The 17,024-nt window shown below is 41.1% G+C and overlaps 1 protein-coding gene across 1 annotated transcript in view; it reads right to left on the minus strand.

The window, feature by feature from the left end:
* parp10 (poly(ADP-ribose) polymerase family member 10) overlaps positions 1-16,740 on the minus strand; it is a 27,088-nt gene extending 10,348 nt beyond the window's left edge. The window contains exons 1-8 of the mRNA XM_034131097.1: positions 16,635-16,740; positions 13,999-14,174; positions 12,247-12,489; positions 10,521-10,751; positions 8,928-9,952; positions 3,954-4,166; positions 1,669-1,789; positions 1-576 (exon numbers count right to left, since the gene is read on the minus strand). The exon at positions 1-576 is cut by the window's left edge and continues 429 nt beyond it. Of these exons, the coding sequence (XP_033986988.1) occupies positions 1-576; positions 1,669-1,789; positions 3,954-4,166; positions 8,928-9,952; positions 10,521-10,751; positions 12,247-12,489; positions 13,999-14,173 (2,584 nt within the window). The 5' untranslated portion in view covers position 14,174; positions 16,635-16,740. The remainder of the gene's footprint in view (positions 577-1,668; positions 1,790-3,953; positions 4,167-8,927; positions 9,953-10,520; positions 10,752-12,246; positions 12,490-13,998; positions 14,175-16,634) is intronic.
* Positions 16,741-17,024: the final 284 nt, after the last annotated feature.

Raw genomic sequence — 17,024 nt, forward strand, 5'->3', positions numbered from 1 at the left:
TCACACACCTGTGCTCCAGTTTCTCCTCGACTTGTCTCCCGGTGACCTTCTTCCCAAAAGCTATATCGACCCGAATGAGGTCAGCGGGATACCCTGCAAACACAAACAGCTGTAGGGTGTTGGCTGCTTTGATGGCATCCAGCAGGGGAGCATCGAAGCTCTTCTTCACTGCGGGACTCTTCTCAGAACAGCTTGGAGAGGATTCATGTTGGCTCATTTCCTTGGATAGCTCCAATGCCTTTTGCAGCTGTTCCTCCTCATCCTCCAGCGAATAATGGCTTGTCTCCATGGAGTACTGGATAGCTAGAGATAGTTGGGCATCTTCTTCAAAGTCGCTAGACAGGCCCACAGCTCCTTCACTCTGCAGGAGTAACCCACTGGGATTGTTCCCTACAGCTGAGAGCTGGGAAGAATCAGCAGCTATCCCAGACAAGTCCTGGTCCGTCAGACTGGTTGGTTCCGCTGCTGAGTACAAGTCAACGTCGTCCATTTCATCGGGATTGTTGGAATTGGAGGCGGGATCTTCAGGTTTGGCATCGACGGCCGAGACGATTTTCTTTGCAGCTTCTAAAAGACCTACAGAGAGGTAGAGGGAAATGTTTGAAACTGCACAGAAATATATATTTATTCCACACATGGCAGTTATTTTAAAACATGTACAATTTACAAAACATGTACACCTATACTGGTTATTTTTTATAGTGCATGGTGGAAACAGTTTCTTCTGTAACAGTTGCTTACAAATACTGAAACATAAAACCAGAACACAATCAAAAGCCAACTTCATACTGTCTAATTAGGCTTTCTTTATTATTTTTCTTAAAGGTCCCATGTCACGGCCATTTCTACTGATCATAATTCCATTGTTGAGGTCTACTAAAATACATTTATATTGTGCAATGTTCCAAACTCACATTGGTTTCTCAAACAGCATCTCTGTATAGCATGTGTATTCACTCTCTGTCCTAAACGGCTTGTTGGAGCTCCTCCCCCCCCCCCCCTCCCTGTGAGCCCAGTGGCCGTCTGCGAGACAGCGAGACACATCGAAACCCAGCCCGAAACACACCCGCAGCCTGGCTGGGAGTTTGTGTGTGTGCCCAGGCTGAGTTCCGCGGTGTCTCGCTGTCTCGCCGACCCCACACCAGTGAGCCAGCTCACAGTGTCCCGCTCCTCGCAGAAGCAAGCCTTGCAACGTCCCGCCGAGTGTGTGTGTGTGAGGAAGTCCGCGGATTGGTCCAAACGTAACGGCTCCGCGGACGTAACGTAACGGCTCCGCAGATTGGTCCAAATGGACCAATCTGCGGAGCCGTTACGTTACGTCACTATACCCGAAATACGTCACTATACCCAAGAAGTAAACAATGGAAAAAGATAAATCCCCAACGAGGCGTTCTGGGGCAGCAGAGACAGGTCTTTTCTGTGTTAGAGTTGTACTCGCTACAGGGTGTACTTTGAGGGTTTGAGACTCTGCAGACCGTTTACATGCAGAAAAACCTTCATAACACACAAGGGGACGGGTAATAACCAGAAAAGCATGACATGGGACCTTTAGACATAAAAATGTTGTTACAGCCCTTTAAGTCATTCGGCAAAGGATTCCACTTCTTTAGAGACACGCATCTGCTTTAAAGATGGAGAAATGATTGTAGAGATGGATATCACCGTTACCTGGAGCTCCATTTTGATCCACATGCATTGAATCAGATCTTAATTCTTGAGGAGAACTATCTGAAGACACTTTGGGGAAGTTTCTGCCGGACATCATGTTCCATGCCGTGTCAAAGATGTCCTGAAATAGAAAAAACATGTGTGACACTGTGGATCTATTATAGACCTGGAGAAGGAGCTGCAAAAGCACCAAAATAATCAATCCCAGAATCCAGATTTTCCAGTATTTTAATCGGTCGGACGATTGATCAAGCCACAACAAGTTTCTCTATAAATATTGTTGTGTTATACGTGTGCTGACATCGAGCTGAGGGTGACAATAAAGAGGCAGTGAGAAGAGAAACTAAAACAAATCTAAAATCATTCAGCAGGTAATACTTTTTCAGAAACTCAGTAAACATTGGTGTTTCTCTTCTGCCTTTTGCCTTAAACTTAGCCTCAGGTTGTTCAGGCTTCAAGGGTTTTTGCTCATTAGGATAATATAATATAATATAATAATACTAATATAACATATAATAATAATAATAATAATAATAATAATAATAATAATCAGGGTTCATACACTTTTTCACCAATGATTTTCAATTACTTTTCCATGACCGTTACCTAATTTTCCATGACCAAATAAATTACTCTTTCTCAGCGGTACCACTGAAAATGGTTTATTTTAACATGGAACAGGAAAATAAGGTCTGCATATGAAACATGTTGTGCCTTTCTAAAACAAATCAAATAGGCTTACTAGCTTCTACACGCTACAGCAACTCAAATCTCTCACCAGCAAAATACCTCGACAGTTAAATGCCATTTTACGTTTCATTACTATACGATACAGTATGTATTATCATTATAGTATTACTATTTTGGTGATTAGATACAAATATATATTATATTCGATGCAACTTTAGTTACATTTCCATGACTTTTCCAAAACTTTGCCAAAAATATTGTTTTCCGTAACTTTTCCAGGGCCTGAATTTTCATTTTGAATTTCCATGACTTTTCCAGGTTTTTAATGATCGTACGAACCCCTGATTAATAAACTTTATTTGTATAGCACCTTTCATGCACAAAGCAGCCCAAAGTGCTTCACAGAAAACATAACAACTATATTAAAATAATATTAAAATAAATACAGAACAAGATCCTAATGAAATTCCCGTGAATTAAAGCCGACAAGAAATATGTTAAAATTAGGGCTGTCAAGTTAACGCGTTAATAACGCAATTTATTTTTAACGCCACTAATTATTTTTAACGCCACTAATTATTTGAACGTGCGATTAACGCATGTGTATTTGTCCTCGGCCCGCCCGTAGTTTCAGAGCCCAAAGGCTTGACGTTGTTGTTGTTGTTAGTTGGATGGTGGGAGATTCTAGCGAGAGATATGGATACAAGAAAGGGTGTTTTAAACAGCAAGCCAAGCACACAGCTGATGCTCAGCCCCGCTCCTGCCGCTCGCTTGCAGCAGACCACGCTTTAAAGTTTGTCGGGGAGACGCCTGCACAACAACAGCGATAGCTAAATGGGTGGCTACAGCTTAACATTGTGGAGGACGAGGGGCTGCGTTAGATCATTTGGATCGCATCCAACGTGTCGACTGCACATCACAGCGCATTATTTTGACCCACAGTGGGAACTTCAGTCTCATGCTTTGACTGTTATGAAGACAGAGGAGCGGCATTTCGCCGACAAGGCTTGTCTGTTTGAGCAACCGGCTCAGTGCAAAGAAGTACACAGGGTTGGGAGAGAGTGAGTGAGTGAGTGAGTGAGTGAGTGAGTGAGTGAGTGAGTGAGTGAGTGAGTGAGTGAGTGAGTGAGAGAGTGAGAGAGTGAGTGAGTGCGAGAGGTTCCAGGTTGTTGTGTTGAGAATATTCAGGAGAATATTTGTCATTTTTTCAATGATAATAAACAAACATTTGCATAAAGCATATTTGTCCACTCATATGTTGATAAGAGTATTAAAAACGTAAAAAATATTCCTCTAAGGTACATTTAGAACAGATAAAAAATGTGCGATTAATCGCGACTAACTATGGACATCATCGACTGACAACCCTAGTTAAAATAAAACAATTTAAAAAAGAAAATGTAAAATGTAAAATAAAAGCAAAGCAGTAAACGGTAAAACATGGACAATGATACTCGTGAGAATTGAAAGTTAACCCAAATTAAAAGCCTTGATTAAAAAGTTTTTTATTTGCTTTTAAGCATTGCAAGGGAGTTTGATGAAGGACAACCAATATACCTGGCCAATGGAGCGGAAGTGTGTGTAACCATGGTTACCTGGTGTGCGAGGTGTTGCCAGGGCACGGCCTTCAGATTGATGTACACCTGAAACTTCTTGTCCATCTCCTTCAGGATGTGCTGGCAGTCCGCCTCGTCGAGAAAGCGCGTCACTCCCGGAGCGTTCACTGTGATGACTCTGGTGCAGATAGAGGACACCACGTCCTGCAACACCTCCTCAGCCATCTGACAAGCGGTGGCATGGCCATGGATCTAAAAGGAACATTCACAAAGATAGACAAAAGATGAAACAATTTACTGAGACAAGGTTTTTTTCAAAAGCAATGCTAAAGGGATAGGCATTGAATACTGCTTTCTATTCCTCCATCTTGTGACTGTGTAAATCCCTCTCTTGGATATCAGCATGTGAAGGACACTGTTCAGGAACTAGTTGATGCTCTGGATGTGATGACTACTTCCATTCTGGAGAGGATCAGAAACACATGGATCCTGAGATTGAAGATCAAGCCGGTGACGAGTGATTATTACAAATTTTAAGTATTCAGAAAAAGTACGAATTTTGAGATTTTGAGAAAGTCAGATTTTTGAGAAAAGTCAGATTTTTGAGACAAATTCATAATTTTCAGTTTTTTGAGAAAAAGTCATAATTTTCAGATTTTTAGAAAAGGTCATACTTTTGAGAAAAAGTCATACTTTTGAGAAAAAGTCATATTTTTGAGAAAAAGTCATATTTTTGAGAAAAAGTCATATTTTTGAGAAAAAGTCATATTTTTGAGAAAAAGTCATATTGAGATTTTGAGAAAGTCATAATTTAGAGAAAAAGTCAGAATCTTGAGAAAAAAAGTCAGGATTTTGAGATTTCTAGAAAAAAGCCAACATTTTGAGAAAAAAACTCATACATCCTGTCATGTATTTTGTACATGACAGGATGTATGAGTACCTAGAAGAACCGGTATTCCTCCATCTTGTGACTGTGTAACTCCCTCTCTTGGATATCAGCATGTGAAGGACACTGTTCAGGAACTAGTTGATGCTCTGTATGTGATGACTACTTCCATTCTGGAGAGGATCAGAAACACATGGATCCTGAGATTGAAGCTCAAGCCGGGGACGAGTGAGATTTTTCCTAACATAAAAGATGAAACAATTTACTGAGTAAGCAGCAAAATGTATGTAAGCCAACTAAAACAAGGCCGACATAAAGAAGAGAATCAATATCAGTTTAGGTCACGATATATTTAAAACAGGGGTGTCCAAACTACGGCCCGGGGTCAAATGCGGCCCGCGGACCATTTTGAATCGGCCCTCAGCAAATTCAAAAAGTATAATGGAATATGGCCAACAAATGAAACTTGTGCTTGTCTTAAGGCCCGGACACACCAGCCCGATTTTGGGAGTCAGAGGCCGTCAGAGGCTGTCAGAGGCAGTCGGGCATTCGCGGCGCCCTACTCAGGTTTGTGTGTCCCGCACCGTTGTCTCTTTACGGCACCTTTTCACACCTCCCGACGCCTCAACATGTTGAATCGGCCGCGGGAGGTCAGAGAAAGTCGGGACAAGCAATCACTCTGTTTGGCTGTTCACACTACCGCTGCCTGCTGGTAAGGACAGTTATTGCCACTCGTCGACTGAAGTATTTGCGGTGTGTTCGTAGGCGGGCGGCGTAGCCGACGCAGGCGACGTAGCTGACGGAAAAGTTGGGAAAAGTCGGGACGCCTTCGGTACGCGTTCTTTGGTCTCAGGTGGGTGTGTAGCGGCCTTTATATTGTACTTCTTAAATATAAATGTACAAATATATCACACAGTAGTATTCATGTGTTAATAAGCCCACTTTTCAAATAAATGCAGTCAATTCAAGTTGGAAACATTTTCTAACATATCTTAGTTGATGAGAAAAAAGCCCAATTACTTATTTACAAACAAGCTTGAAATACACCCTTCATATTTCTCCTTATTATAATCACTCTGAGGCTTCTGTATTAAGGGATGAGCTGCCAACACTCACAAGCATCACGTACCTACATTTGATTGATTTTGCTAACTTATAAGGCAATATACCTCTGGAGAGTGGCCCAGCCCTTCGTATATTTTTCTGTATTCCTTTCGAATGGGGAACTGAAGCAGTTATCAATGCGTTCCTCAAAGCCCCCAGATTCCATTAACAAAACAGTAATTTTACCCAGAGGTTTTCCACTGCCTCAAGTAGGGCTGCACGATATTGGAAAAAACTGACATTGCGATATTTTCTTCCCCTGCGATATATATTGCGATATGAAAAAATACAGGAATTGAAGAAAAGAGCGTTTGTTTTGTCTGCAAACCATCCTTTCTTGAACTTTCATGCTATACAATTGGTATTTTTTTTTTACGATATTTAACCGGATGAAGGATTTTAGTCACGGACTTCTGGATCTTAAGTTATCAGAGCAACAAGCTGAGCTAGCTCGGTTATCCCGCTGTGATCTGATCAAGAATGATTGTGATTGGTGGTTTGCTGTGCATGCAGAGCCGGCATGTCACTCACTCAAGAACCCCTGACATGAGAGCCGCGCAAGTTTTCCTTTTGTAGCAAGCAGCAAAAGAATTGTAACATGACGTGTTGAAGTTCATTTGCCTACTTAATATCGCACGTCCTAAAAAAAGAAAATAAATTGCACCTCCTGCGATGTGAATATCACGCATATTGCGATTATCGTCACGACACGATATATCGTGCAGCCCTAGCCTCAATCATCTATTTATTTTTGTGTTATTTTGCTGGTTTGGTGGATCCTAACATGTGATTACAAACATCAAAGTCTTCAGCTTGGCTTCAGCTGCCTGTTCCCGAAACGGCCGCCAGGTTAATGTGGGAAAATATCTTATAAATGTAGTGTACATGTAGTTTTATTTATAAAGCACATTTAAAAGCGATTTTTGGTCGAGCCAAAGTGCTGTACATGTAATAAAAACACTTTACTACAATCACAATAAAAGACAATAAATTACAACAGATATATAAAAAACACAGGGAAAAGTCAGGAGTCGTGCTCCGCTCTGACTAGAAGGCCAGAGAGAAGAACCCCTAGGGTCTGGGCCGACCTCACATGGAGGGGCATGTAGCTAAAATACATTTTATTTGTAGGACCACTTCCAAATCAGTGAATTGGTTTGTCTATCATATCTATTTCACTATAAGCTAACACATCTATTTTAGTGTGCCTAACCCTAACCCTTGGGACTGCCAGCATTCACACAATGTAAGGAGTTTCCAGAAGTAAGCATGGCAAAGCAGGATATGAAAGCTGCCGATTAAAGCTTTGCAACCCCAAATCCCTAACCCTACATTAATGCACACAATATCTGTTCTCTTCTTTTATTACTGCCACATTTTATTCCATATTTTATTCAATTCTATTTAATTTTACTATATTTGTCATTATAGTGTTCTTAAAATAGTTCTCCATCTGTGTTTTTAATTCTTGTTTTACTTTTATGTATGCACCATGACATCAAGTCAAATTCCTCATACGTGTCAACCTACCTGGTGATACACCTGATTCTGATTCTTGAAGATATTATCACATCCCGCACCAACACCACCCAGAACTTCAACCTCACCCTTGACAACACCACTCTAACCCCCTCTCCTCACATTCGCAACCTTGGAGTCATTTTTGACAGCCAGCTCAAATTCGATAAACACATAAACCGTATCACCAGGACCGCCTTCTTCCATCTAAAAAACATTGCCCGCCTCCACCCCTCACTCTCCTTCCCGGCTGCTGACCCTCATCCACGCATTCATCACTTCAAGACTGGACTACAGTAACAGCATCCTGTACGGCTCATCATCCAGCATCCTAAATAAACTGCAATATATCCAGAACTGCGCTGCCCGCCTCCTCACCCACACCCGCTCCAGAGACCACATCACCCCCATCCTCCAGACCCCACACCCGCTCCAGAGACCACATCACCCCGTCCTCCTCACCCACACCCGCTCCAGAGACCACATCACCCCGTCCTCCTCACCCACACCCGCTCCAGAGACCACATCACCCCCGTCCTTCAAAACCTGCACTGGCTCCAGAGACCACATCACCCCGTCCTTCAAAACCTGCACTGGCTCCAGAGACCACATCACCCCGTCCTTCAAAACCTGCACCCGCTCCAGAGACCACATCACCCCCGTCCTCCTCACCCACACCCGCTCCAGAGACCACATCACCCCCGTCCTTCAAAACCTGCACTGGCTCCAGAGACCACATCACCCCGTCCTCCTCACCCACACCCGCTCCAGAGACCACATCACCCCCGTCCTTCAAAACCCCCACCCTACCTCACCGACCTGATCCACCACTACACCCCTTCCCGCAGCATTCGCTCATCAGAAGCGAACCTCCTTTCTATCCCCACACGAACCAAGCTCCGAACCTGGGGGGGGACAGAGCCTTCTCCATCGCCGCCCCCCCACCCTCTGGAACTCCCTTCCACAACACATCAGAGACTGCACTGACCAAAACACACCTCTTCAGACTGGCTTCTAATTTGTGAATTATGTTCAGGAGGCGTGTGGCGCAGTGGACTAGTGCGTTGGTGTTCGGATCAGGGGGTCACAGGTTCAAACCCCACTACAGTCGGCATGTCGTTGTGTCCCTGAGACACTTCACCCCAAATTGCTCCTGTGGGGATTGCCCACAGTATTGAGTACGTAAGTCGCTTTGGATAAAAGCGTCTAACAAGTTGTATTGCTGTTTTAATATATATATATATTTTTAAATTATATTATAATATGTGTTGCTGTTTTAATATTTATTCTATTTTATCTCGTTTTATCACCACTGTAAAGCGTCTATGAGCACCTGAAAAAGCACTTGGAAATTAAATGTATTATTATTATTTATTATTATTCTGATTCTACTTCAACAAATACGAAATGTCACTTTGACACGGCAAAAAAAAACAATAAGACTGTAGCTAGAAAACCAGTGCACTGCAGTCTTCCTCAAGTGATATTGATTGAGCGACACTTACCTTTAACCCACATACGTCCTCTGCTTCGAGGGGGAAGATGGACACTTGGTTCATGTCAGCCATCAGCTGGTGACGATGGATCTGGATGTATTTCAGCATGCCTGGCTCCATGGGGATAACAGTCTCCCTTTCAATGGGTGTTGTGAGAAACCCCATAATTGCATTCTGCTTCTCACTCTCCATCCCTTTCAGAGTGAACGCATCAATATTCCCTTCTCGTTCGGACACCTTGACAGAACAGAAACTCAGAGCCTGCATGAACTCTGACCACTCTCTGCAATATAACATGGTCTCAAACTCTGCGTCCACCGGTATGGTGAAGTGAGAAAGCTGGGATTTTAAAAAGCTACAAGCCTCGTTAGCAGAGTTTTGGGATAGCGAGGTTACCGAGACTTTACAATCTGACACCGTGTACAAAGCAGGTGACGCAGGTTGATTTACGGTCTCCAGTAGTCGCTGTTTGACATCTTTTCTTGCAAGGAACTGAGCCTCTTCTGGCTCAAGACTCAAAGCAATCTCAGCCATTTTGCCGAAACAGTCCAAGATGTCGTGTTTTATCTGCTCAACCTTTTGTCTGTCAGTTCCTTCGATGGTCACGCCGTTGTCTTTGATTTGGATGGTGAAATTCGGGTGTGCCTTTTTAGTGTCCTTTAGAAAGGTGCTGTGTTGAAGCACTGAGAGTTTTAGTGGGTCAGCAATAGCAACATGGCTTGAGAGTATTAATTCAACCTCCTCCATTTGATCCATGAATTCCTCTGCGGCAACTTCTACTTCTTCTTCTTCGTGGACGACAAGAGGCTTTAAGGACATCTGAGAGAGAGTCTGGCTGTTTTCATGGACCACCACTGGAGGACTGATCTGCATCGGAATATCCTCCAAGCTTCTCTCAGGCGTTTCTCGGCCTCCAGTTGCAGAGTCTTGTGTTAGAGTTAGACTTTCTGCGGGTTGAAGAAAGTCGAAGTACGGCTTCACGACCAGGTCATTACCGTCCAGTTTGTGCGTGAGATCCAGGATATGGTCTAAAGCTGTTGGAAGAAACATAAACATTACTGTAGGATACTGACAGAATCTCAACACAACACATGAGCATATAGGTTGGGATATACTACATACTGATATACACCTGATCATCAGCAGGAGAGGACTCTTTAAAGTAGAGACACTACATACTGATATACACCTGAACATCAGCAGGAGAGGACTCTTTAAAGTAGAGACACTACATACTGATATACACCTGAACATCAGCAGGAGAGGACTCTTTAAAGTAGAGACACTACATACTGATATACACCTGAACATCAGCAGGAGAGGACTCTTTAAAGTAGAGACACTACATACTGATATACACCTGAACATCAGCAGGAGAGGACTCTTTAAAGTAGAGACACTACATACTGATATACACCTGAACATCAGCAGGAGAGGACTCTTTAAAGTAGAGACACTACATACTGATATACACCTGAACATCAGCAGGAGAGGACTCTTTAAAGTAGAGACACTACATACTGATATACACCTGAACATCAGCAGGAGAGGACTCTTTAAAGTAGAGACACTCTTTCAAAGGTTGTACAATCTAAAACTTACACTCATATTTGACAAAGGACACCTTGGCTGTTCCCTCTGCAAGCATCGTCACTTCCTTCACTTTCTGATCCCCTCCTCGCTTGCTCTCAATGTACAAAGTGAGCAGATCTGCAGTGGTGCCAGGATGCAGGTTCTCCACCAAGAGCGAGTCCGTTTGCTCAATCTGTTCAAGAGTTACGACGGCCCCGTCGAGTTTCCTCTGAGAGATCTTAGCACTTAGGTTTTGGAAATCTACAAAACAGAAAAATATATTAAAAGGTCAACTATTATGCAAAATGCTCTTCTCCATGTCTCTTCTACATCAACATGTGTCCCCTCTTCTTCATGTCTCTTCTACATCAACATGTGTCCCCTCTTCTTCATGTCTCTTCTTCATCAACATGTGTCCCCTCTTCTCCATGTCTCTTCTACATCAACATGTGTCCCCTCTTCTTCATGTCTCTTCTACATCAACATGTGTCCCCTCTTCTTCATGTCTCTTCTTCATCAACATGTGTCCCCTCTTCTCCATGTCTCTTCTTCATCAACATGTGTCCCCTCTTCTTCATGTCTCTTCTACATCAACATGTGTCCCCTCTTCTTCATGTCTCTTCTTCATCAACATGTGTCCCCTCTTCTTCATGTCTCTTCTACATCAACATGTGTCCCCTCTTCTTCATGTCTCTTCTACATCAACATGTGTCCCCTCTTCTTCATGTCTCTTCTTCATCAACATGTGTCCCCTCTTCTCCATGTCTCTTCTTCATCAACATGTGTCCCCTCTTCTTCATGTCTCTTCTACATCAACATGTGTCCCCTCTTCTCCATGTCTCTTCTTCATCAACATGTGTCCCCTCTTCTTCATGTCTCTTCTACATCAACATGTGTCCCCTCTTCTTCATGTCTCTTCTACATCAACATGTGTCCCCTCTTCTTCATGTCTCTTCTACATCAACATGTGTCCCCTCTTCTTCATGTCTCTTCTACATCAACATGTGTCCCCTCTTCTTCATGTCTCTTCTACATCAACATGTGTCCCCTCTTCTTCATGTCTCTTCTACATCAACATGTGTCCCCTCTTCTTCATGTCTCTTCTTCATCAACATGTGTCCCCTCTTCTTCATGTCTCTTCTACATCAACATGTGTCCCCTCTTCTTCATGTCTCTTCTACATCAACATGTGTCCCCTCTTCTTCATGTCTCTTCTACATCAACATGTGTCCCCTCTTCTTCATGTCTCTTCTTCATCAACATGTGTCCCCTCTGTGTAAAGAGACTCTGAAAGTTTCAGGAACAAAGATTCTCTCTCTTTTTGATCCATTTTTATAAAAACCTGTCTGAAAATAAGCTGATCAGATTTTGGCCACTTTATGATGTCATAACGATGTTTTGTCTTGTGTAACCATTAGCCAATCAGCAACCAAGGTAACCCCCCCCCCTCCACCTTATCACCTGAATCTCCTCCTAGAGCACCATTGAGTTCTTTGTAACCAAATCTCTCTCAGAGGGGCGTGGGGAGGGGCTCCTTATTTTCATCTAAAGTAACAGACAGAGAATCAGCACTTTGGAAACAGGGCTGAAACAGAGGGGATTATGGGTAATGCTGCAATGATCTGTTTGGTGTTTCAGCCAATCAGAGACAGGCTCTGCATATATCTGAGACCTATAATATATTGATGAAAAAATCATAGGGGACCTTTAAAACAAAAATCAGTACGTTTCAAGAACACACGTGTCATGAAAGCACCTTTTGATAAGGGTTGGCTGAGGTGAATGAGGAAGAATTCTCTCCCAGCTGAAGGATAAAGGGTGTAGTCCGGCATGTTCAACCCCATCATGATCTCCACATAGAGCTCCACCATCTCACTGCTTGTGCTCGGTTTGATCCCCCGAAGAAGGAGTCTACATCGGTCCTTCGAGGCCGGCTTCCTCACACTCAGCTCCACATTATGCAGAACATGGTGCTCTTTAAACAGGACTTGGGCTGCAGCTGTGGAAAAGATCACAGAAGGAATAAATGCAGAATTAGCATACAGAACTTTAATGGTACTTTCATAAAAAGGAACATTCATTTTCTTGAATGCGAATATTCTTCTAACAACATGTGTTCTACTTTAATGTTCTAATTATAAAACATATCATATATATATATATCAGTGCTTCTCAAACCTTTTTCAGTAATGTACCCCCTTTGAAACATTTTCTCAGCCAAGTACCCCCTGACCGACCCCGAACATTTTTGATCGAAAAAGCCTATATAAACAATTACAATATAGTGATGTTCCCTCAGTGTGTGATTTATTAACTCCTTCGTGCATGCATTACAACAAACTAAGGATATTTTCATCTTCATGCATGAAAAAAAATAACGACATTTTTATAAAACAGATATTATATATTGTGAAAAACTATAAAATACAATACACACATTTGACATGTTTATATGAGGACCCCCTTGGTGGTTCTAGGAATATTTTATATAAAATTGTGTTTTCTATTTAACTTATTGTACTAAGATTATTTTTGTAATCATGCATGGTATTTTTTTAATTAACCTTTTTTTTATTTTTTTTTAAAAATCTCACGTACCCCCTGCAGTACCCCAAAGTACCCCCAGGGGTCCGCGTACCCCTATTTGAGAATCACTGATATATATTATTCTGAAATGGACCAATCTGCACAATGACTACTTTTACTTTAACTATATTTTGATGCTAATACTTTTCTCCTTTTACTTTGATCCCATGTTGGCATATAGTTACTAATTGTCCCAAGCATTAAACCACAAGTGAGTGGGCTTGTTTGATGAGGTTGGTGCATAATAGTTAGAACAATTCAAAGAGAGGCCAAATGAAGAACCAGCTAGCGATGTATTCTGCATCATGTCGTGCTTCTTGCATGCTCTACCCCCTCAGAAACAAAAGGGGTCTTTCCAGTAAGTCAGTGCAGGACACAATCCTGTACGTGTGCACCTGATTCTCTGGAGTTCGTCCAGAGTTTAAATGAGAAAAGGGCTCATAATACTGTAAATATCCAACATACAGTACCAGTCAAAAGTTTAGACACACCTTCTCATTCGAAGGTTTTTATTTATTTTAATTATTTTCTACATTGTAGATTAATACTGAAGACATCAAAACTATAAAAGAGCACATATGGAATTATCTAGTAAACAAAAAAGTGTTAAAAAAAATCCAGAATGTGATTTATATTTTAGATTCTTCAAATTAGCCCCCTGTTGCCTCGATGACAGCTCAGTGTGTGCAAACATATTAAAATAATCAAAAACCATTGAATGAGAAGGTGTGTCCAAACGTTTGACTGGTACTGTATATATGTGCAATTTAAATTAGTGTTGACAATAATACTGCTGCAATCTCCTGTTTTGCAAAGCTGTCACTTTCACCTAGAAATGTAGATGAGGAACGTTTCAAAATAAGAGCAGCTACAGTCAAAAGATAACAAATCACAAATATATGAATAATATATACATCAGTACCTTCCGTTTCTTCAAACACCAGCACAGCGCGGTCTCCCGTCTTCTCCACGGAGACGAGCTGACCTCCACCGGAGCGCCGCTTATTCTCAAAGTAGAGAAAGAGCAGCTCTTCATCCACGGCTGCAGGCAGACCCAGAACCTCCACCGTCCGCTCATCCAGGCTTTCAACCGGCATCCTGAAACAATACAATACATTGTTTAAAAGCTTACTGACTTGATGTTATACCTGTACACCTTTCATAAGTCCTCATCTAAGCCTGATTGGTAAGGCAGGAATGTATTAATACATCATTTTAATGGCTCTCCTTGTAGAAATTAGCTTCATTAATGTGATTTAAATTTTACAATTTTCTTTTTTATTAAATATTGGTCACACTAGAAAAACAAAAAGGAGCATTGGAAATTGTTGAGGAGTTTAAATCTATTTTTATTTTTTTATTTAAACAAGGTGACATTTCGCTGCTCCCCTAAACGATTTTTAAAAACGTGTAAATAATGCAGCCCTACGCTGTCGTATAATTGTCATATTAACAGATATTTTTCCACTTTCTAATGACAAAACATACTAAAAAACTGTCACAGCAGGATATTTTCCTATAGAGAGGCGAAGTCCCGCCCTTCTACTTCCGACCCATGGGACCTAATTTCGGAAAAATTATGTATTGCAGTCAATGGGGAGAGAAAGATTATCTCTTGATCCCGTTTGAATTGTGCCACGAATTACACATATGATGTTTGTCAATCTTAAAAAATCATTTCCATGTCAGAAAAGTCACAGTTTGTCGTAAAACTGTTGAAATATAAGACTATGAAAAATACGCAACTAGAAAGACTACAAATCCCAGAGTCCCGGTCCCGCATGCTGGCTCTTAGGAACCGACTAACTCCCCTTGTGTGTATGTACAGCTCTCAACATGCCCAGACTTGGAGTGATTTTCACCTCTTTTAATACTTTCCGCCTCATTCTGAAAGAAAGAAGTGAAATGTGCCAACGTGACGGCCGTCTGGGTGTGTGGTGCGAGACGGGAGATGGAGTTCATTGAGCGGTTTCACACAAAAAAAGTGTTACTTCACAGTTTTATTTTTTTTGACTTGCAAAATTATCTTTTAAATTGACAAACATCATATGTGTAATTCGTGGAACAATTCAAACGGGATCGAAAGTTAATCTTTCTCTCTCCATTGACTTCAATACATACTTTTTCCGAAATAAGGTCCCATGGAGGAAAGGGAGGGACTTCGCCTCTCTATACTTAAGACAATACATATTTTAAATAACAGGATTTTAGTCTGTAGTAACACATGCAATTTTGCATTTGATTAAATGTATTATTGAACATGACATTCATTGAATTTATTTTGTATTTTAATAAAAATCGGACTACATTGTTAACAATACATATTGGTTATTATATAAGGTTTAATTATACCATACTTCAACATACTTCCACACACTTGTGCGAAGGACTATATATGATAAGATAACTGTGTGTTGATTAATTCAATTCCATGCACATTTTTTAAGTACATTTCTGGTAAATCAATACAAATATTGGTAAAATCACACGATTTGTTCTGTTTTGTAGCAAAAGGAAGATGTTTACTGATAACGTTACTTCATTAACTACAGTGGTGTAAAGTAACATTTACTCAAGTACTGTACTTAAGTATATTGTAGAGGGACTATACTTGAGTATTTCCATTGCATGCTACTTTGTACTTCTACTCCGCTACAGTTCAGAGGTACATGGTGTACTTTTCCTCCACTACATGTATTTAATACCTTTAGTTACTTCACAGATGTGGATGAATGATGTGAAATATAATCAAGTGTTAAATCAGACTTTAGTTCCACCTGGAGTAAATCCACAAGCTACCCTGCAGTATACAAAGTCATTCAAACTAGCTGCACCTTTACCAGCTTTGAGAACACTTTCATGATCAATCATTATAAAACATATCATATATATTATTCTGAAATGGACCAATCTGCACAATGACTACTTTTACTGTCGCTACCTAACCCTAACTATACTTTGATGAGAATACTTTTCTACTTTTACTTGAGGAACATTTTGAATGCAAGACTTTTACTGTAACAGAGTATTCCTACACTCTGGTACTTCTACTTTTACTCAAGTACAAGATCTGAGTACTTCTTCCACCTATGATTAACAACACTAACTTATTTTTTATTTACATTTTGACACCACACTTTGAGCGTAATACCAGCATTTCTGCAGTATTTAACGCTATTTTAAGGATTTCTTCGCGTATAAGTGGACCGTTTCGAAATCAGCCTGTCATAGTGATTGTGGCCTACACACACAACACTGAAATGTGCGATGCTAGCCGACAGGAAGCTAGGCCTGTAGAACAGCTAACGTTACAGTAATCAAAAAGCATCATATATATCAGTGTATTGCTGCACACACATTACATTAAACAGTGTTTGGTTTCCTTCTGCGTAGTTTACCATGTATTTCTGAGAAAGTGAAAGTATGTAGCCACAGTTGCTATTTTCTTTAGAGACGGTATGGAGCTGTATTTAAGTGCAAACGCTTTTTAACATGACGACCGAATAATACAAATACATTTCCACCAAGGATTATCAGGGTTTTTAAAGCATTACTTACCTGTGCTACAAGGAAAACATATGCTAAAGTCGTTCGGTCCAAACGGGTTACACAGGATTGTAAACACTTCCGTGTTGTGCTGCGTGTTGACCAGCAGGGGGCGGCGTCACTTAAAGGGGAACACACCGTTTATCAGGACTGTGTTTTATTCAAGATTCAAGGCTTTTATTGTCATGTGTACAAAGCTACAGTGTAGTTATAACAATGACAATCTGAGGCCTCAGGCTCCTCCAACAGTGCAACACAATAAAACAGATAAAATAGTGCAAGTAAATACAAATAAAATAGAATATAATGGAAATTGTGCATAATAGTCTATTTACATGAACGTCACACCATTTATAGATAAATATAACGCACATTTATATTGGTGTTATTGAACCAGAGGTG

This window comes from Trematomus bernacchii, unplaced genomic scaffold (genome assembly GCF_902827165.1).
Source record: "Trematomus bernacchii unplaced genomic scaffold, fTreBer1.1, whole genome shotgun sequence".
In the NCBI taxonomy this organism is placed as follows: Eukaryota; Metazoa; Chordata; class Actinopteri; order Perciformes; family Nototheniidae; genus Trematomus; species Trematomus bernacchii.